This window comes from Bos mutus, chromosome 8 (genome assembly GCF_027580195.1).
Source record: "Bos mutus isolate GX-2022 chromosome 8, NWIPB_WYAK_1.1, whole genome shotgun sequence".
NCBI lineage: Eukaryota > Metazoa > Chordata > Mammalia > Artiodactyla > Bovidae > Bos > Bos mutus.
The window spans coordinates 59,180,406-59,200,838 of NC_091624.1; the positions used below are offsets into that span (position 1 = coordinate 59,180,406).

The 20,433-nt window shown below is 46.1% G+C and overlaps 1 protein-coding gene across 1 annotated transcript; it reads right to left on the reverse strand.

Annotated features, from left to right (window-relative positions):
- Nucleotides 1-15,347: 15,347 nt before the first annotated feature.
- On the reverse strand, nucleotides 15,348-17,811 carry FOXB2 (forkhead box B2). The gene is made up of 4 exons (XM_070374938.1): nucleotides 17,742-17,811; nucleotides 17,383-17,651; nucleotides 16,860-17,274; nucleotides 15,348-16,645 (listed from the first exon to the last, which is right to left on the reverse strand). The coding sequence occupies exons 1-4, from the start codon at nucleotides 17,809-17,811 to the stop codon at nucleotides 15,348-15,350; spliced, it is 2,052 nt and encodes a 683-aa protein (XP_070231039.1).
- Nucleotides 17,812-20,433: the final 2,622 nt, after the last annotated feature.

The following is a 20,433-nucleotide window of genomic DNA, read 5'->3' on the forward strand; positions in this document are numbered from 1 at the left end:
TTGGCTTTGTATGAGTCATGATGTGATATACATTTAGTCATCTAATTTAGCAATTTAGGATCTCAATTATTGTTATTTCAAGAATGATAGTAATAGAGTGTAATCACTTTGGGATTCTTTTTTAGAAACTTTATCAATATCATATGTAAAAAATATGAAAGAGAAAATTTTCTAATTCCTAGATTTTTCTTTAACTCAAGGAGCAAGCTAGCTGTGGATGTCAAGTGTTTCATATTTGTCTTTTATAGCATAGAGTGCTCAGTGTACTAGAAATAATACTCCGTATGTGGAAGAGCAAGTAATAAGTGCTGGGACTGTTTTTTCCAGTGAGATGTTCTAAAAAATATTCAGCCTAAAAATTTCATTGAGCAGCTTAGAAAATTACAGTTCAGTAGGCCCTTAGGTATCCGAGTTTCTGTCTAACTCTGTCTGGAATCTTGTCTGTGAAACGTGCTAAAAAGCTGCTTAGTGTTTTATGTAATAGAGAGCTCAGCAATCTGATCTCTGAGAACTTGAACTCAGTGTTTACATACGTGCTATAGGCTCCATGGAGTCTACATGAGATCAAGGCCCAAACTTCTCCCGTTTCCTATCCTATTTCCATGCCCATAAAGGTTTTGTTTGTGTCTTTGAAATCCTCAGTGAGACTGGAAGAGCAGCACCAACCCTCACCTAAGCTCAGGATGGTAACTATTCACAGCATCCTTATGGCCATTACCATCCTCATGGTCATCACCGCCATCCCCAAGGCTAGTTGTAGCACACTTAGTTCATAAAGAGCTTTCATGTGCATGGCAAGATGTGCATTTCAAGCTTGTTGGCATTCAGAGCTGGGTGGAGAATTTCATCTTGCAAAGACTTTGTGGAGGAATCAGGGCAGCATTATTGTTTTCCTCGCACACCTCCACACTATGAGGGTCTGTAGAACTAACGTTTGTAAATAAGGGATCTACATTTCAGAGAAGTTCCATAGTTTTTCTTCTGACAGGCAAAAAGGGAAATGCAGACACTAGAACTCAGTGTCTTCATCTACTACATCAGAGACCAAGAAAAAAAAAAAAAAAAAGTCGTATGTAAACCCATGGAAATGTCTCCATGATACCTAGTTGAATCAAAGTTAAAGAAAAGATCAAAGGCAATGATTCATCAAAAAGTACATGTTCCTACCTTATCTCACTGTATGTGCAGAACAAAGAAAAAAGAAAATTAATGAGGCACCAGCTTAAAAAAAAATCAACATCATAATATTGTCACTGGAGGGTGATGGAAGAAAAGGAAGGGATTTACCAATGTTACTATAGGTCATTTGTTCTTTTTTTGTCCATGATTTTTCCCAGTGGGAAGCAGGAGTAAGATTTCCTCCCCTTTATGAAACTAAAGACAATTTCCATTCTAGACTTTGGTTTTCCTCACCAGTGGCTAATACAGAGCTAACCCAACTTGGGTTGATACATATGTAAATTCATACAGTTGTTTCTGTTTGTAAAAGGAAATGTGTTAGTTGCTCAGTCCTGTCCAACTGTTTGTGATCTCATGGACTGTAGTCTGCCAGGCTCCTCAGTCCTTCGTCCGTGGGATTCTCCAGGCAAGAACACTGGAGCAGGTAGCCATTTTTTACTCCGGGAGATCTTCCCAATCCAGGAATGGAACCTGGGTCTCCTGCACTGCAGGCAAATTCTTTACTATCTGAGTCACCAAGGAAAAGGTATTGTCAGTAAAATGTGGCAAGTGCTTTTTTAAAACATCCTTAATCACTCAGCAAATATGTTTAAATTGCTAAGGACCAAGGAAGGCATTTCTGAATCTTGTGCTCTGTTGGAGACCCAATTCTGCAACCATAAAGCACCCGGATCATTGGGATACCAACAAACAGTTGGAAAACGGGATGAAATTTAGGGTGTTATGCAGAATGTTCTTTTGTTTCCACCAAAGATCTTAATTCAGATCGCTTTAGCTTAATGAAGTTCCACAGTTACAGGTGAAAGAAAGTTCAGGTTCATTGGAATGCTGCAATAACCCACTGAAGTAGAAATTATTTGTTTGATTTTTAAGATGAGAAAACTGAGAAATAGAGAGGCTTAGAAACTTAATGAGACAGCATAGCATTGAAGTTGAAAGTTGGGACTTGGGTTTGAGTTCTAATCCTGACTCAGTTATTGAATTAGCTGTGTGATCTTGGGAAGAAAGTTAACTCTGATCTTCCACTTTTTTTTACAGATAAAATGAGGATAGGATTTAGGACTAGGACTTAATAATTCAAAAGTTTTGAGGATCCAAGTTAGACTATAACAATCAATTACTATCATTAGAGTGTTGAAGTAGTAAAGAGATGAGGTTCAAAGCTCAAGCCCTTTTCATTATACCATGCCACCCTTTGGGTAATATTCACAAAATCCAGAATTTCTCATAGTGAGACAGGATGAGAACATAGTCTAGGATGAGAACTTTAAAATGATCTTTATGGTCAATTAATTAACTAAATTTTGCATACACGCATTTAGAAAAAAATGTTGGAGTACAGTTGCTTTACAATGCAGTGTTAGTTTCTGCTAAACAGCAAAGTGAATCAGCTCTATGTGTATACATATATCACCTCTTTTGGGGATTTTCTTCCCATTTAGGTCACCACAGAGCATTGAGTTGAGTTCCCTGTGCTATATAGTAGGTTCTGATTGGTTATCTATTGCATACATAGCAGTATATATACATGTCAATCCCATTCTCCCAATCTATCTCATCACACCTCTACTCCCCTTGGTGTCCATACATTTGTTCTCTATGGCTGTGTCTCTATTTCTGCTTTGCAAATAGATTTATCTGTGCCATTTTTCTAGATTCCACATATATGCATTAATATATGATATTTGTTTTTCTGTTTCTGACTTACTTCACTCTATATGACAGTCTATAGGTCCATCCATGTCTTTCCAAATGGCATAATTTTGTTTCTTTTTAAGGCTGAGTAATATTCCATTGTATATATGTACCACATCTTCTTTATCCATTCCTCTGCTGATGGACATTTAGGTTGCTTCCATGTCCTGGTTATTGGGCCAATTTAAATCTGTTCTGGAGCAAGTTGGCCACCTAGAGTTGGGGCCCCTGTTATGTCTTAAAGTTGAGTGCTGTCAATGACTATAAGAATATGGGATTAAAAGCCACCAGTCTCACATAATTTCATGTCACAGGAAATGGAATGGGTACCAGAAGATACAAATTGAGTTGGACAACAGAGAATCTACCTGTCTCTTTAGGAATTAGCTTTGAAGGAGACCAGCTAGGGTCAATTTTATTTGTATACATACACACCTCTTAAGTTTATACTGTATGAAAAACACCATACAGGGAGGAATATAAAGATTTCATCATAGGTAGAGTGCATACTATTCTACAGTTCATTTTGGCAGGAGACCCAGTGATACACTCAGTCCAAATCAAGGCACCTTGTACCATGGATCTTACAATATGCTCTGAGAATAAGGAAAAGGGAGATTAGTAACTGAATAGAGGACATCTGTTAAGACTTCTTGGGAAAAAAGATAGAAAGAAAACATTTGGTTCTTATCATCTATTAGGTACATTAACAGTTGGTTTTTACACTGGGTTTGAAGGAAAGATAAAATTCAATAGAGAGAGACTATGCCTGGGCTGCAGAGAGCAATTATGACTGATGTGATGCAGAGAATTACTCATCGTCTTGGTGGATCCACGTTTTTAAAAGAACTTTTAATTACAGTTATGTAAGTTTTGCCTTGTCATGATGCATTCTAAAATTTTATTTTAAATACTGTTCAAATTGTTTTCCAATTTTTCATTTAGTATGTTTTAAATATTTTTGAAACCAGGAAATGTTACTTTTAAATAAATGCCATATAATATCAAAATTAATTTTGAAGTCAGGAAATTGTTCCTATAAATAGGGTTTTAAAACCATCACACAGCTTTGAAATATTGTAAGAAATATTGCCTGGATCTAGTTGTTTTTTAATATTGTCCAAAACAATTTCCTCTTTTCAGCTGGTCTGCTTGACTGAATCATATTAATTTTTAAGTTTCTCCAACCTGTCTCCAGTTACTAAGAAACATTTCTCAATTGGTTTTTGAAAATATGAATTTCAACTTTGATTGTCAGCATACTTGATGTTATTTATTGGTTAAATTAAAGAGAATTAGATAGGCATTTGTCCAGGTTTACAGATGTGAAAACTAAGAAACAGAGAAGAAACATTTCAAAGCAGTTTAACACTGTGGCTAAGAACTGGGCTTGAGTCTACCCTGAGACTCAATCTTGGCTCCATCACAAGCTAGTTAAAGGCCTTGGCAAAGAAGCTGAATATCTGTCTCTCTTGAAGCCATTTAAGCTAAGTAGAATTTAGTTATCTAATTTTTTTTTTTTTTAGCATTTAATTGACATGCCTGAATATTTGTTAAGTAATAGTGGCGGTATGTATTAACCAAATTCTTCTTTCTCCTCAACAAACCTTTATTAAGAACTTAACCATGAGCAGATTATTATACTAGGCAGTGGAGATACAAAGATGAAAAAGATATCTTTAGAAACCTTGAAAAATTTCCACAAATATTAATATCAAATCAACAAAATAATATACAGAGGGTCAAAATAATTCTTGCATGGACTCCCATAGTACACAAATATGTCTTGAGCTTCTTCATCAACTATTTGGTTTGTTAGGTGTTTGAATACTGTCAAAACTACCATTTCTAAGTAAGCCTTTCTTGCCCTAGCAGGAAACCACAGAAGTCCCTGAGGTGAATATATTCTAACTTGCTATCTTTTGTGTGTGTGTGTGAGTCTCTTAAGGAGCTGGAGACGAGACAGGATCCCTCCAGTGGGGAACTCGGACTGGTTCATTCGAGTCTGAGTTCTTATTCCCATCTTCTACTTCACATAGTCTTGGGCAAGCTCCTTCAGCAACCTATGCCTCAGCTCTCTCATCTGTAACACGAGGAGACCATCTTATGCTTCAGACCATCTGGTCCTTGAGGGCAGATATATTAAATAAAGTCTGGTGAGAAGACAGAAACCATGCGAATCGTTTTCACAGACAAAATTTACTATAAAGAATTGATTACTGGGTATAAAAGAAACTGAAAATGTTAGCTGCTCAGTTGTGTCCGACTCTTTATGACCCGATGAAGCCCACAAGGCTCCTCTGTCCATGTAATTCTTCGGGCAGAAATACTGGAGTGGGTAGCCATTCCCTTCTCTAGGGGATCTTCCTGACCCAGGGACAGAACCTGGGTCTTCTGAATTGCAGGTGGATTCTTCACTGTCTGAGTCACTAGGGTATCCCAACTAGGTGTGAAGATGTTAATAACTGAAAGGGTAAAAAGACAGCTCTAAGATATGGCAGACTGTAGCCACTGCAGGAAGCAGCTACCACCCTTAGGGTAGTGAGTGCAAAGGGAAGAAGTTGAAATTATTAACACTTAGACCATTATAGGGCATCTCTAAGAAGCTAAACCTCAGAACCTCATAAGAAGCCTTGCTGATGGAAGTGGCGTCTCTGAAACAGTTTGTGATAAAGCTGCTTCTTCAAGTGTTTAAAAGACTTCCAACTGATTCAACTGCTGCCATAGGAAGGAACTGCAGGTTGCTGCAACTTTGTAATGCTTCCAGGAATCCCAAGCAGAAAGAAGCCCCCAAAAGAACAGACAGATGGAGCAAATCCCTTCTTCTTTGTCCACTTTTGTTAACTCCCTCTGAAAGTGAAAGTGTTAGTCACTCAGTTTTGTCCAACTCTTTGCAACCCCACAGACTGTAGCCCACTAGGCTCCTCTGTCCATGGAATTCCCCAGGCAAGAGTACTTGAGTGGGTAGCCATTCTCTTCTCCAGAGGATCTTCCTGACCCAGGGACAGAACCTGGGTCTCCTGCATTGCAGGCAGATTCTTGATGTCTGAGCAACCAGGAAAGTCCTAACTCCCTCTAGAGCCATCATATTACCAGATCCAATATAGAACCAACTGGCAAAGCAGAACTGCGGTTTGCAAAATCCCAGCCCCAGTATCTGAGAAAAGAGTAAGAAGGATGGGTTTGGAGATGAGAAATAATAGCTTAATAATTGAGGTAGGCAACAAGTAGACAACTTGCTTTATTGCCAGCACCTGGTGTAGTTCCTGAACTGTACTATGGTATAAATGCTCATGGAATGGATTTATGTATAGTTAGATTTTAAAACATGATTTTAATAGCTAGCATCTTAGTTCAGTGTATAAAGATAGCTGTCTTCATGTAGGAAAATAACTTGATAGACCACTTTCATTATAGAGAGTGAGGTCCCAATGGCTACAGTCTGAAGAGAGTTAGAGACACAAAGAATTAAACTGTCCATAAAGTTAGTGGATAGTGGGGTGGAGCAGGGTGAGGGACAAAGCAAGCAGCTGGAGAGGAAAGGAGAGATCAAACAGTCAAAGAAGAGGGTGAGGCCAAGCAAACTATATGAAGGGTAGAGGTGATGGAGAAAGGGAACCAGTGAGAAACTCCTGGTAGAGATGATAGAAGGACTTTAAGAAATGATGAATATTTGACTTCAATTTTTATGACTAGGAAACTAAACTCAAATCTTCACAACATTGACCTTTGCTACTCACACTAGTTTACATCTGGAGTATTTGCAAATAAAAAGGCAGTATATTCTGGACATTGAGATGATCCATAAATTTAAACAAGTCTCTGAAAGGTGGAGTTATAAGTCAGAGACAACTAGGACCAATGAAGCCTACATGCTTTGTTTGCCACTGACTAAAATTCCCCAGAGATACAGGGCTGTGAGTTTATTGCATCAGTCTATCACAGTACATGGGATGAACTATGGAAAATTTCATAAACTCTAAAAACATCAGAGGGGCCCCTACTTCCTATTCTGGTAACATTCTCATTGGAATGTGCATTGTTTGATGCCTCAGCCCTGAAAAACTAAGTATTTGGCTACATGGCTCCATTTTTAAGTAAAGTGTGAGTCTACTGAGTTGATGCATCATTTGTACATCTTCGTGAACTCTAGCCTCCAAGTTGCAGATCTGAACCCGTATAGATTTAAACTCAGAATAACATCATCTCCTCTATATAAAATAGTAGATATGAAAATCCCTCAATATAATGCATAAAGTGTCACATACAAGTGTGATGTGCCAACATCATAGCATCATATGGAGGAAGAAAATGAAGTAACAACTCCTTAAGTTTATTGGTTAAAATGCTTTGGGGAAGGGGTTGGCTTATGATGAAAAGATGGGAGTGGGAAGACTTCTAGTTTTCAATCATTTGCTTTTCAAGTGCTGCTGTCTCAGTTGCCTCCTTGAGGAAATAAGTTTGCTGCTGCTTTCTGATCTAACATTTCTGTCTTTAGGTGACTTACAATGGGAAGTATTCCAACTCTGGAGGATATGGAGTTTTTCTGTTTCTCCTGTGCATTAATATTAATATATCATGTTATTATTATACTGTAAATTAGTATATATAGACAAGGAGATGAGTACATTTGATAGGCACCAATGAACTTTTGAGAGAAAAGGGATAGAGATATTAACGCCTTTTCTATATGTTCAAAGTTATTTGGGTATTTCTGATAGACTGAGATGGCTGTAACTGAGGTAACCAACACAATATTGTAAAGTTAAAAAACACAATAAAATAAATATATTATTACCAAAAAAAAATCTTATGCAGGACTTCTCAAAGTGCCCAGAACATCAGCATCACCTGGGAGCTTGTGAGAAATGTACAACCTGGGCCCACCTCACACCTGCTGAATCAGAATCTTTGAAGATGGGGCTCAGCAGAGTGTGTTTTTAAAAACCTCTCCAGGTGATTCATATGCACCTGAAGTTTTAAGAAGCAGTATTAGCAATGGATTAAACTTTCCATTTTTTTCCTTTGCAAGCCAGGAGTAAGCAGGTCCAAGTCAGCCTGGGGTCCCCTGGCAGCTAAGAAGAGAAGAATTTTCTAGTAATAACTGAAATGAGGGTTCAAAATTTTTGCATCTCAAAGAAGTAGAATCTCATTTTGTTCTCCACACTGGCAAAGCAGATACATTTGATTCTCTGTTTCTTGGGTTAAACATAAATTCTTATATTTTCAAGAATTTTAGTTGTTCAATGCAACTTATTAAAAACCCAAGTATCAATGATCTGTGATCATTTTTAGAGGTTATCAGACTTCTAGCATAAAAGTTGAGACATTTAATCTGAAAATATGCATATTCCGAGTAGTTACATGCTTTTGCATTTTGTGGGGGAAAATAAACTATTTCAAGGTAGATAGGGAAGAAAAAAATGCAAGTTTACTCAAACCAGTATGTGTGTGTGCATGCTCAGTCCCTCAGTTGTGTCTGACTCTTTGTGACCCCATGGACTGTAGCCTGCCAGGTTCCTCTGTTCATGGGATTTTCCTGGCGAGAATACCAGAGTGGGTTGCCATTTCCTTGTCCACAAACTAGTATAAACAACAGCAGCTAAAACTTTTCCCTTGAAAATATTGTCATTACACAAAAAGTATTTGCCAAAGAGGAAAAAGAAAAATTATATTGCTGTTTTGGAAAACCAACGTTATTTTTTCATTTGGAAGAAAATGCCTGAACTTGTAGACTATATTTACTTTGTGTTCATTATCTGCCTAGTTTCAAAAAAAGTTCAAGGCTACTATAAAAGTTAATGAAATGCAAAAGATGAAAAGAAAGGAAGCTGGTAAAGGTAATAAAATTATGTGAGATTTATACTATAGCCAGCCCCCTTTGTAATTTTAACCCCTTTACATTTCCCAGTCCAGTATGATGGGACAGCAAATCTCTGAAATGTACTCTGAAAGGAGGATCGGCTGCCTGGCCTCTTGTCAAAGGCACAGCGGGAGAATGGCAAGGTGTGTGAGGTTCATTTGCCTTTCTCGCTTTTTGCCTCTAAAGTATATTTCTTCAGCTAGTTCTTCTCTCCTCCCCCTACATTTTACTACATTTTAAAATTATAATTCATAGTTTGTTGAAATCCCAGTTATTTTGGCTGGATAGATTTGAGTAATCCTCTCCTTGGTTATAATAGTAAATGTGATTGTTATATGTAGACAACCTAAAAACACTCTCAAACATATGGGAAACAGGAAAAGAAAATGACTCTGGATTTCACCAGTCTAAAGGTACCACTGTTAATAATTGGTGTAGTCTCTTTGAATATATGTTCAGTGATGTTAGAGGGTTGAGATTATTCCCTCAATAGGATTTCATAAGCATTTTCTGTATGAGTGAAGTTTCATAAGCATTATTTGTAATGGCTGCACGATATTCCACAGTATGCAAATAGTATAATTTATTTATTTATTTATTTTTGGTGCACTGGGATGACCCTGAGGGATGGGATGGGGAGGGAGGTGAGACGGGGGTTCAGGATGGGGAACACATGTATACCTATGGCCAATTCATGTCAATGTATGGCAAAAACCATTACAATATTGTAAAGTAATTAGCCTCCAATTAAAATAAATAAATTAAAAATAAATAAATAAAGCTTTTCAGAAAAGCAAAGTATCATTTAAACATCTCTCTCTAGGGATTTAGGGTAATCCCTATAAAATAAATTGTGACAAAGTTAATGTCACAAAATCCTCACCTAGGTTGAATTCTTCAGCAGACTAAAGCCTCATCTTCTTCCATAAATGAAGCTGCTGGTTTGTTCTGCAATGCTCTGTCCTCTCTAGCTAAGAAAAACGCTAAGAGAAGAGGAATATTGTTTTTAAGGCAAAATGACTTCAGTCACATGGTTATAGATAGAGCCACATACATTGAAAGAATCGATCTATAGTTTTCTGAGAGAAAACCTAAAGCAGTACCACGGTAAAAATTGTAATAAAAATTGTGTTTGCTCTGTCAGTACTCGATGCACACATCGTCTCTCACTCTCCCCTTCCTTCCTTCCTTCTTTCTTTCCTTTCTTCTGTCCATCTTTCCTCCTTCCCTCTGTCCCACTGTCTTCCCTCCCTTTTTCATCTGTATATGTCAGTGTGGTAAATTCTTTCTAGAATAAATCTAGTTCAGCTGTGCCTGGACTGCAGCTCTCCAGCTTCTTACTGAGCATCTATCCTCAGTAACAGTAAAATCACCCTGTCTGTGAAGGTGCTGACAGGACTGGAAGTGGCTCAGATGAGAAAGCTTATTCCAAAGCATTTTAAAAATGATGCTGCCATAATGAGATTTGTGACTCACAAGCAAAGCCTGGGTGTCTTGTGCACATAAAAGACCTGTTCCTCGTGTCAGGAAAGAACTATTTGGCCCAAACTAAACGTAACCAAAATATCTTCCTAGCAATATTCTTTTAAAAGTATTTGCATGAGTCACTAAGTCAGCTTCTCGAATTTTTTGATAATTTTATAAAATCATTTTTTAATATGGCACTCTCAGCATGGCTCTTCAGTCTAAAGAAATGTTACTATAATAATATGACTACAGTTCTCAGAGGCTTTATTTTCTGCTTAATGATATATGTGCATATCATGTGACTGCTTGTAGACCATATGAATATATTATGGCTTAAAACTCAGAATTTAAATTTCATGGACCATGCTAAAATTCAATAAAACTACATTTGAATGCAAGGGGGAAAGAGCAACATGTGGCTTGAATTTTCCTTAAAATACACAGAGGATAGTTAAGGGGGAAAGTGCTTGGGACAGAGTACATCTGGAGTTTTGCCAAACTCATACACTTAAACAATGGCTTAAGACTGAATTCAAATCCAAGCAAATCTCTTCAATCTCCCCCAAAGAGTACAAGGTAGTATTTCAGCTTTGAAAGATAAAGTTAATGAAAATACTTTCAATGAACAAAATGAAAATGTTGGACTTGAAGAAACAGTTTTGCCCTTTGGATTCCCATTCTGCATTTTCACCCACAAAGAGGTTATCATTGACTTTTGGAAGCCATTTCTTCAGTTTTCCATCTTCAATGCCGATTCCACTCTGACCCACACCCCATGTAGAATCATATACACACAGTCCGATGAGCACTAACACTGCTTCAAACCCTTGACATAACATCCAAACCTGAACATGACCCCAAACTACCCTTTCTGCCTATCTCATAGTCAGGTGTAATGGGTGAGAATTCTTACCGACAGAGAAGTCAAACCCCAGCACAGTTTACTGGGATCTCTGTATAATTTTTGCATCTCGGAAACGGCAGTTTTGTCAGGTGAATGGACTTTAAAAGGAACCAGTAGCTTTGGTGGTCAAGGCTTCTTCTCCTAAGGCATCACTTCTATCGTTTTCTGCAGTCTTGCTGTACTATTGCCAAGCAGGCAAATGTCACCTTTGAGTCCCAGCAGAACATGCGTTGATCTGCTTTCTAAACCTCCCAAATGCAAAGATGCTTGGAGTTGAGCAGTGCCACTTCCAGCTAACTGGCTCTGATTTCAATGGATACAACCAGCCCTCCTCCCTGGCTGGACTAATGCCAGTCTACTTAAGGAGATAATTGACTGCAAACCAGCCTGACTGACAGGCTTCCTAAGTGCCAGATGACAAATGTGCCAGTTCTGGCCTTTGCAGGAGGGCTTGTTCTCCTAGGGACCACAGCTAAAATAGCTTTGGCCTCCCTCTACCCTGAGCGCTCTTCTCAGCTCCCCAGGGAAATGTTATCAACTAGATCATTCCAAGTTGTTTTCCTTCTATTTTGAAGGGCAGCTACATTAAAATCTTTCTCCCTGCTCTTTGCTTCTCCCCGTGTTTCTCAAGTTTCTGTGCCTCCGGTGAAGGAGTATACAGGCTAAGCCACTACAGTGTTTTCTATCGTCCTGGAAACAAGGAGCATAATTTCAGGTTATCTCCACTAGAACTTAGTAAACCAAGAGTGATTTTATTAATGTTCTGAACTGAGATGGTCATACATTTGTAAGTGTCTCTATTTCTATCTCACTGATGTCCAGTACTTACTTTCTCTCTATTCCAACAGCTAACTAGAGGGAGAACCACATGAGAGATCATAATGAGATCACAAGTCAGTTGAGAGTTACACTTAGACTTCAGATTCCACGCTAGTTAAGAAGGGGATCTTCAGGACTGTCAGTATGAGGGTTTAATTGGGACCTCCCTTGGGATCAGAGCTTTGACAGAAAGCTCCCTCCACTTTGTTTATTTCCATGAACTCCTTTGTTCTCCAACATCAATGCCATGTATAGCTCCTGTTGGGTACCAGGTTCTCCTCTTGGATGAAAACTTGAGTAGAATCATCTCTCAGCTCACTTTACCTTTCTTTCTCCTTTCTCTCTCTCCTTAAAGTAAAAACAAAGCACAACAACCATGCTTTCCCCACAGAGGGAGGAGGGGTTCCGGGAATTTGGGGGTGTGAGACTGAGTTGCTAAGAGTGTCCTGGGAAATGCAGAGGGTCAATTACTCATCCTTCTCTGCCGAGTTGGCCCAGAGGCTCCTTGCTTCTCAGGAGAGACTGTCACTTCAGCTAGCCCCTGGCTGCCGGATGTCACTTTGGACTGTGCCCCTCTACAGAAAGTGGGAAAATGGCCACTGCTAAAAAAAAGCCCACTAGCCCTTTGGGGCAGGTGGAGAAGGAAGAAATGTTCTTTTGAAGAAATCACTGGGATCCAGTGACTGCCATTGTTTGGCCCTTACACTAGAGGTCCCAGCCTGGAGCTTCCGGGCACCAACTCACCTAGAGGTGGAAGAAGCAGTCAGGCTCCCAAGTCTCCCCAAGTCTATGCTGCCCTTTTCTATCTTTCAACACTCTCAGATTATTGTAAAGGAAAACCCTGCAGGAAACTTTGCAGTCTCAAGCTTAAAGTTGGGATATACTACAGCTGCTTGGGCCTCCAAGGAGGCAGTGACCTCCTTTGAGACTTGTCTCCCAGGCGAGCCCAAAACTTAGCGGAAGGGGTGCAATTTATTGAAAGACAGTGAAAGTGAAGTCGCTCAGTCGTGTCCGACTCTCTGTGACCCCATGGACTGTACCCTACCACGCTCCTCTGTTCATGGGATTTTCCAGGCAAGAGTACTGGAGTGGGTTACCATTTCCTTCTCCAGAGGATCTTCCCAATCCAGGGATTGAACCCGGGTCTCCCTCATTGTAGGCAGACGCTTTATCGTCCGAGCCACCAATGGACTTGCAAATAAGGGATGTGTGGAAAATTTTATTTTTAAGAAGCAATGCAAATCCCCTTAGTGTCATTACTGTGAGCAGGTCATTTCGTTGGCAGTTTATTTTCTTCTGATGAAAAGGTTAGAGGCGGGCTGCTGTTGGGCTGGTTCAAGATGGAGCCCTGTTCGAGGTGCCCCACCACTTCCCAGCGCAGCTCCGCCAGGGTTGCAGCCCTCAGGGTCTCTCCAGCGAGCACCGGCTGCGGTTGGCTGCGGGGCCCCCGGCTCTTCCAGGCTGCTGAGGATGAGCAACAGGTCCCCTAGGCCGCCGCGGCTGGGCGCGCGCTTCTTGGGAATGTGGCCCGCGGCGGCAGTGGTGGTGTCGGAGCGCCCTTGTCTCCGCCACGAGCCCGCCCCGCAGACTTAATGGGGCGCCGCGGCACCCATCCAATGACACAGGGACCCGGCCGCGGCCCACTCTCAAAAGAGGGTCAGAGAAACCCTGAGAAAAGGGAAAGGGTATTGGTGATAATGTGTTGCTAATAAACCTCATGTAGGAACAGAAAAAGTTCTTGTTGCGGGTTTTTTTTTTTTTTTTTCCTAATCCGGCCTCTCCCACTGAGGTGGACTAGAGCTTGGTTAGGAAAGCAGCGGAAGAACGGGTAGTATAGTTACTGCGCCAACTGATAAAAGGAGCCATGGAGGAGGGAACCTGTGCTGCTGCCGCTCCTCCTGTGAACTCACCCTCTTGATGCTTTCAAGTTTGAAATGAAAAGGGAAGAGGGGGGTTTGGCACGTCCCCAGACTTTCCCCCAGTGGGCACTCACACCGCGGCCTCGTCCCTTGAGAAGCGAAACACCTTTACATCGGCACATCCAGAGAGAAGCTTTAATGGAGAACACCGCGTACAACATAGGCAGACATGAACTTGGCACAAAGTCACAACCCGAACGCGGCGCGGACACAAGCCAGAGGTGACTCGGGGCACAGGACAGTGGCCTCCTCCCTACCCGCCCCCATTCGTTCCCAAACGTTTGTTTCGAGTAAAGTGCTATTCCGGGGCTCAAAAACGAGGAAGAGCAACAGCGGCAAAACAAGTTTCTTTTCCATTCACCGACTGAAACTGAAGAGTTCGTCTGAAAGACGAACGCGCCCAAAGAGCACAGGTAATACCAAATCAACGGTCATCCTCACACGTCTGTCCCAAGGAGGCTGGAGGGCAACGGTCACGAAACGCTCCTGGAAACGTTAAGAGCAATCTTGTCGGGTGAGACGGCAGGTTTTTCTTGCATTCTAGAGTTACGGGAACAAAATCCAGCGATGCAAGTAATTAAAGAAAAAAAAATCCGAAATGGAACGGATCATGGGAATTCACATTATCTGGGGGCTCTTCAATTGTCTCATCCGATTGATTAACAAACAAATTGCAGGTAGAAAGTCTCCTTTAATCTCTCTCTTTGGTTATGTTTCCCGAACTTACTTTTGGAATCTGAGGCTTTGTGCTTTAAGCTGCGGCCATTCTCTTTTGTGCAAACTAATTGCTTTAGCCGTTCCTTCTATCCTTCTCGACCCTCGGGTCAGAGCCAAGAAACTTAACTGTTGTTCCCAAGATCCTTCGTGAGGTTCCCACTATCCCCCCCACCCCCACCCCAGGCTTTATTCATGCTACCGTGTCCTTGTCCATTTCACTGACCAGGAAAATAACAGTATCAAATGCTCCCTCTTTTCCTTCTTAAGTAAAACGAGATTTCCTTAGCGAATAGCAGTTTTGTCTAGAATACTCACGAGGGGAGGCTGTCTGGGGTTGAGACCCGCCGGGAGAAACGCGGTGGCTGAGGGTCCGCCTCAGCCTCACTCTGTTGGATTTCTCCCAGGGAGGTTTAGCTCTGCTGGCGTCTGCTCCCGGGAATAAGAATCGCAATCCATTTCTATTTTGTCAGCGAATGAAGCTTAAACTCTTTTGTTCCCTTCCCGCATAACTTATGGATTTATAATATTAATTACAATAGAAACTCTTACCTGAAAACTGGTTTTCATTAATCTGATTGTACAATATAGTATAAACACAGACACAGTGTTATATTTATTCAGACCACTGGAGAATCCACTTTCGGGTTGGTTTGTCTGTTTAAATACATTCCTTTCCCCGCAAAGACGGACTCGCCAGCTGTGCCCGACCTGGGCAGGGCGCCCTCACCCTCTCCGGCGGGCGGTCCCGGGCCAGGCGTTTGTTCATCAGAACCCGCTGGGTATTCTAAGAGTGCACCAGCACCGAGTGCAGAGAGCCGCCTTTGGTCTCAGCCGCGCCCGGGGCGGTGGGCTCCAGCAAGGGGGCGGCGGGCGAGGCGGCGGCTGCCGGGCACACGGTGGACGGCGCCGGCGGCTGCTGTGAGGCCCCGGGGACAGCGAGCGTCGGCGGCAGCGCGGCCACTGGAGGCAGCGCGGGAGTCGGCTTGATGGGCACAGGCACCGCGGGGAGGCTCTGGCTTGCCGAGTGGCACAAGGCCTTGACCGGCACCCCGAAGGCGCCGTACTCCGGACCCACGGGGACCCCCGCGGCTGCAGCGGCGGCGGCAGCCGCGGCCACCGAATCCATGACGCCGACGTGCGGCCACACGGAGCTGACCACGTTGCCGAGCTGGCCCGGCACGGGGTAACCCAGGTGGTGCATGACCGACGCCAAGGGCAGCCCGCCCGCCTGCAGCACGCCCTTGTAGTCCCGGCCTATGATGTTTTCGATGGCAAACGGGTGCTTGAAGCCCGACGTGGACGCGGCGGCAGCAGCGGCGGCTGCAGCGGCCGACCCCAGCCCGTAGGGCGGGAACTGGGACAGGCGCCCCACGCTGCCCACTGCCGCCGCCGCCGCCGCTGCTGCCGCCGCTGCCACGGCCGCTGCCTCCTGCATCTTGCCGGGGTGAGACTGCTGCGGAGGCTGCGGCGGAGGCTGCTGCGGGGGCTGCGAAGCGAGGGGCGGCGGCGGCTGTGGAGCGGGATGCGGCTGCTGGTGGAAATAGTGCACCATGTGCGGCGGGGGAGGCGGCGGCGGCGGGTGGTGGTGGTGATGGTGATGGTGCGCCGCGGCGTGGTGGTGATGGTGCGGGTGGTGCGCGTGGTGGGGGTGCACGTGCCCTCCGGGCCCAGTGCCCGGCGCGCTCTTGGTGCTTCCAGCCTGCAGGTGAGGGTGGTCCGCGCGCAGCACCTTGAAGCGCTTGCGGCGCCGCAGAAAGCTGCCGTTCTCGAACATGTCGCCGCAGTCGGGATGCAATGCCCAGAAGCTGCCCTTGCCGGGCTGGTCGGGCCGCCGCGGGATCTTGATGAAGCAGTCGTTGAAGGAGAGGTTGTGGCGCAGGCTGTTCTGCCAGCGCTGCGTGTGCTCGCGGTAGTAGGGGAAGCGTTCCATGATGAACTTATAGATGTCGCTCAGCGGCAGCATCTTTTCCGCTGAGTGTTGGATGGCCATCGCGGTCAGCGAGATGTAAGAGTAGGGAGGCTTTTGGTCGCTGTACGAACTTTCCCCGGCCGCGGCATCTCCCCCGGCGCCTCCACCGCCCTCTGGCCCACAATGGACCGCAGCGTCGCTCCACACCCCACTCCCGGGGCCTGGCTGTCTTCGCTAACCCGCACTCCGCCTTCCCAGGCCCGCCACCCTGCCCTCTTTTCCCCCTGACCCTCTCGCCGTTTCTCTCCCGCCTTCTCCCCGCTGCCTGTGGTCTCCGCGCTTGGCCTTTAGAGCCAATTTAGTAATCCGACGCTCGCAACTTCTTGCCTCGACGGCTGCGAACCCGCGCGCACAGTCGCAAGCGGGGCGTGCCAGCTTCACCGCCACCCCCCCGGCGTCTTCCCGCGGGTGGCCAGAGGTTAAGCGTGGGAGCTGGCGGAGGAGCAGTCGGGAGGGGCCATATTTCCTTCTGGCTTCGTCTCGTCTTTCTCTCGGTCCGAGGGAAGCGCAGGCCCAAAGAGCAGGAAGGAAGGACTGGGCAGTCAAGACTCTGGCCCTTTAAATCCGAGTTGGCCCTCGTTGTGCAGGAGGCCGGGGGCGGCGGGACTGAACAGCGCGCTGCACGCTGACCGATGACCCGTCCCTTAATCCGCCGTGCGTTCTCGTGCCCCTGGAGAGGAGAGGCGAGGTAAGGAGAAGGGAGCTCGGCTCTGGCAGCCCGCGTCTCCCTTCTCTCCGGCAGCTAGCAGCGGATCCGGGGGGTAGAGCTGTAGGCGGTCGCCTTGCGGCGGGGTTGCGGGGGTCGGGGGAAAGTTTGTAGGTTTCTGTAGCGGCGGCGGCGCTTGCAGACCCTGAGAAGGGGCGGGGGCGCTGGATGCGGCGCGCAGGCGGAGGGGCTTCTGCGAGCGCCAGGAGGGCGCGGGGCTAGCCCGGCCCGCTCAGTTGCAGCCGCTCTCCCGGGCCGGTCTGGAGCTGGAGAGGCGGCGGCGGCGGCTGTGGCAGCGACGCGCTCTCCTGACTGCGTTTTGTAATGGTCCCCGAGACGCCGAGACCCCCGCAGCTCGCGCTTCGAGACTATCACATGACCGAGGCTGTGGGACTCCGCCGCCGCCGCCGAGTCTCATGCTGAAGAAGGGGCGAGAAAGCGCCGAGCCTCGCCCCCGCCCCCTCCTCCACCTCGGCTCGGGCGCCCCCACCCCCAGCATTTACCACCGGCTCCGCAGCCCCCAGCCGCGGCGGAGTAGGGCAGGGGGCGCAGGCTGTTCGCAGGGTGGGGCATGGTGCCCGGTACGGTCCCCGCCACTGCACCCCACCTGGGTCGCGACGCACGGTAGAGGGGGACCGAAGATTGCTTTCTTGTTCCTCCCCTGCACCTCCCGCCTGCCCCCGCCCTTTCAGGCTTCCCTCTTCCCAGCTACCCGCTCTGGTCTTCTCTCTCCTTACACTGCTTTCCTCCTGGACTAACCACTGTGGGTCAAGTTCACAGCAGGGTGGCCTCGAGACCTCTCTCTGCACGTAATCTCAAAGGCCGGAGGGTTGGAAGGAGAAGCTATCGCAGAGGCGAGACAGGGACGTTTTCGCCAAATGTCAATTTCATCACAATTTTATTGCGCGCCAACTGAGTGTCGGCCTCAGTATAGGCACCTGGTACAGGGAGGCCTGGAACAGCTCTTTACGCTCCAGAACCGCAATCTAGTGGGAGAGACTGACAGTAGCTGGGAAATTTGGATAGATACTAAGGGCTTTATGGATGGAGGCCTCACCAAGAGCGGGTGAATGGGACAGCGTTTCTCTGGGTGGTAACATCTGAGTTGGGGCCGGAAGGAGGGCTTGGAAGCTCAGAGGTCTCATCACCTGGGTGTGTCAGAGTGCAGTCTTGCTACTTTCAGCACATCAAGGGAGAAGGAAATAATTAAAATTAAATAGGAGGTCAAAATGATCAATCCGCAGGGCCCTGATCTGACCTGTGAGGTTGGATGAGCCATGGCGCTGAGGTCCCCATGCTTGATGGGATTCCTGAAGCAGTTTCCTGCTCTACATTCTCTTGCACACCCATGAGCAAATCCCAAGTGATTGGAAAGAACCTGCAGTTGTACTCTGGTTTTGATTGTCTTTGCCAGAGGAAAAGCAGAGTTTGGAGATTGTATGTGTACATATATACATATATATGTATATACAGATACACATACATTCCTTCTGTCTCTTGGCCTCAGTTTCTTTATTTGTAAAATGAGATGTGTGAAGTTGGAAATTTCACGGGTGCCTTCCAGTTCGGAGATTTGAGGAAAAAAAGGAGCAGTTAAGGACTGTATTTAATTTCTTCTATTCCATGCCTAAATTTGGAGGCAGAAAGCTGTTGGCCCAGACTGTTTCCGAGACTGCCCCTTGCTCTTCCACCTTGAGGACACAGGTCAAGTGGTTTTAGCTTCCGACGTTTGGTGAGCTGCCCAAGAGAAAGAGTAGGAGAAGGGCTGTTTGCCCGTCGGGTTGCAGGAGTGCGGTGAGCGGAACAGATTGACAATATTCATCTTCAGGCAGGAGCTGGATTTCTGGCCAGTGATATTGGCCAGTTTTTTCTAGGTCCGCAGACGTTTTAGAATAGGCGTTAAAACTGGAGCGTGCCAGAGGGCCCCATGGGGGGAAAGAGCAACTTCTTGGTTTGTCCTAAGGAAAGGAGACCCTTTCAGAGCAGGATGCTTTCGCTGTCACTTCAAGCCGGGAACGCTCCTTCCGCCAGTGGAGTTTTTGCGGGATTTTTGGTTTGCTGATGCAGTTTAAAGAACCAAGCAGCAGACGGTCTCCTGGCCTCAAGAAGTCATGGAAAAATTCCGAGGAGGTCCACAGTTACAGTGACAGCTAGAGCCCGCTGGCGCCGGGTGTCCCCTTCTCCCTTGACGGATGTGGTGCGAGAACAGCCCTGTCCAGGTCCAAGAGCCGCCGAAAGGCTGCTGGTGGGAGCTCGGCATGCCCAGAGCGCAAAGGCTCTTCCGGCCCTGGCCCCGCATGCCTCGCGGGCAACGGCAAATTTTGTTAAAAGATCTCCGCACACTCAGGCAAAAGCCGTGCCTCCTGTTTGGAAGCAGCTTGAGGACGTTCTCGTCTGCCAACTGGACTCCGAGGCGTCTGGGGACAGCGAGGGGAGGGGGCCTTGAAGGATGTTCCGGACCACCCGCGGGCGCATATAACCTCAGTACTACAGCTGGAGCCGGACACTCGCTGGGTGAGCTCGGCTCGGCCCACAGACCTGCCGCCACCACCTCGTGGGGACGCGAGCCGTGTGACCGGCACCTTCCGCCTCGGCGAGCCAGCGGCGTTCAGCTGGCTGAGCGGCTCCGAGCAGCTCGAACCCAAACAGAGCCGCGAAGGTCGAGCGAGAGCCCCAAGCCTTACTCTTCCTCGTCCCGGGTGGACTTGTCAAGAGCAGAAAGTACTTCCCCGCCCTGAAGCCCCAGCCAGCTCCCGCGGCCCGGGCCCTCGTCGCAGCGGAGAGCGCGGCCGAGGAGTATTGTGGGGGATTCCCGGGGCGCGGGGCCTGGCAGTCAGGCTCCGGCCGCCGTGGGGGGTGCGCCCGCCCTCTCTCCCCCTCCTTCCCCCGAGGTTGATTTAATTCCGGCAAGTTTTGCAGGCGCTCAGCAGCACCGGCGGGGGCCGGTACGCGCGCGCTCCAGCTGCCTGCAGACAGACCCCCGTTCAAGAAAAACAGATCAAGTAACCACCCTGGCACCAACCAGTCGGTTTCAAGTTTCCGCGTGTAATTTTTTATTTTTTAAAACAACCACTACGCTATACAAATATTGGCTGGCGCTGAGGACGCTGGCAGGCAAATCATCGCCCCGGGCTTAGTGTAATTATCTCAGGCGTATTTGGTTTACCCCTTAGGCAATTGTTGGCGACGCTCGGC

What these genes read in the sequence shown, in the direction of transcription:
- FOXB2 (XM_070374938.1), bottom strand. Translation starts at nt 17,811, where the DNA reads ATGCCCCACCCTGCGAACAGCCTGCGCCCCCTGCCCTACTCCGCCGCG. An exon ending in TGGGGGCTGCGGAGCCGGTG is followed by an intron (nt 17,652 to 17,741) that starts GTAAATGCTGGG and finishes CTTCAGCATGAG; the next exon opens with ACTCGGCGGCGGCGGCGGAG. An exon ending in CGCCCCCGCCCCTTCTCAGG is followed by an intron (nt 17,275 to 17,382) that starts GTCTGCAAGCGC and finishes ATCCGCTGCTAG; the next exon opens with CTGCCGGAGAGAAGGGAGAC.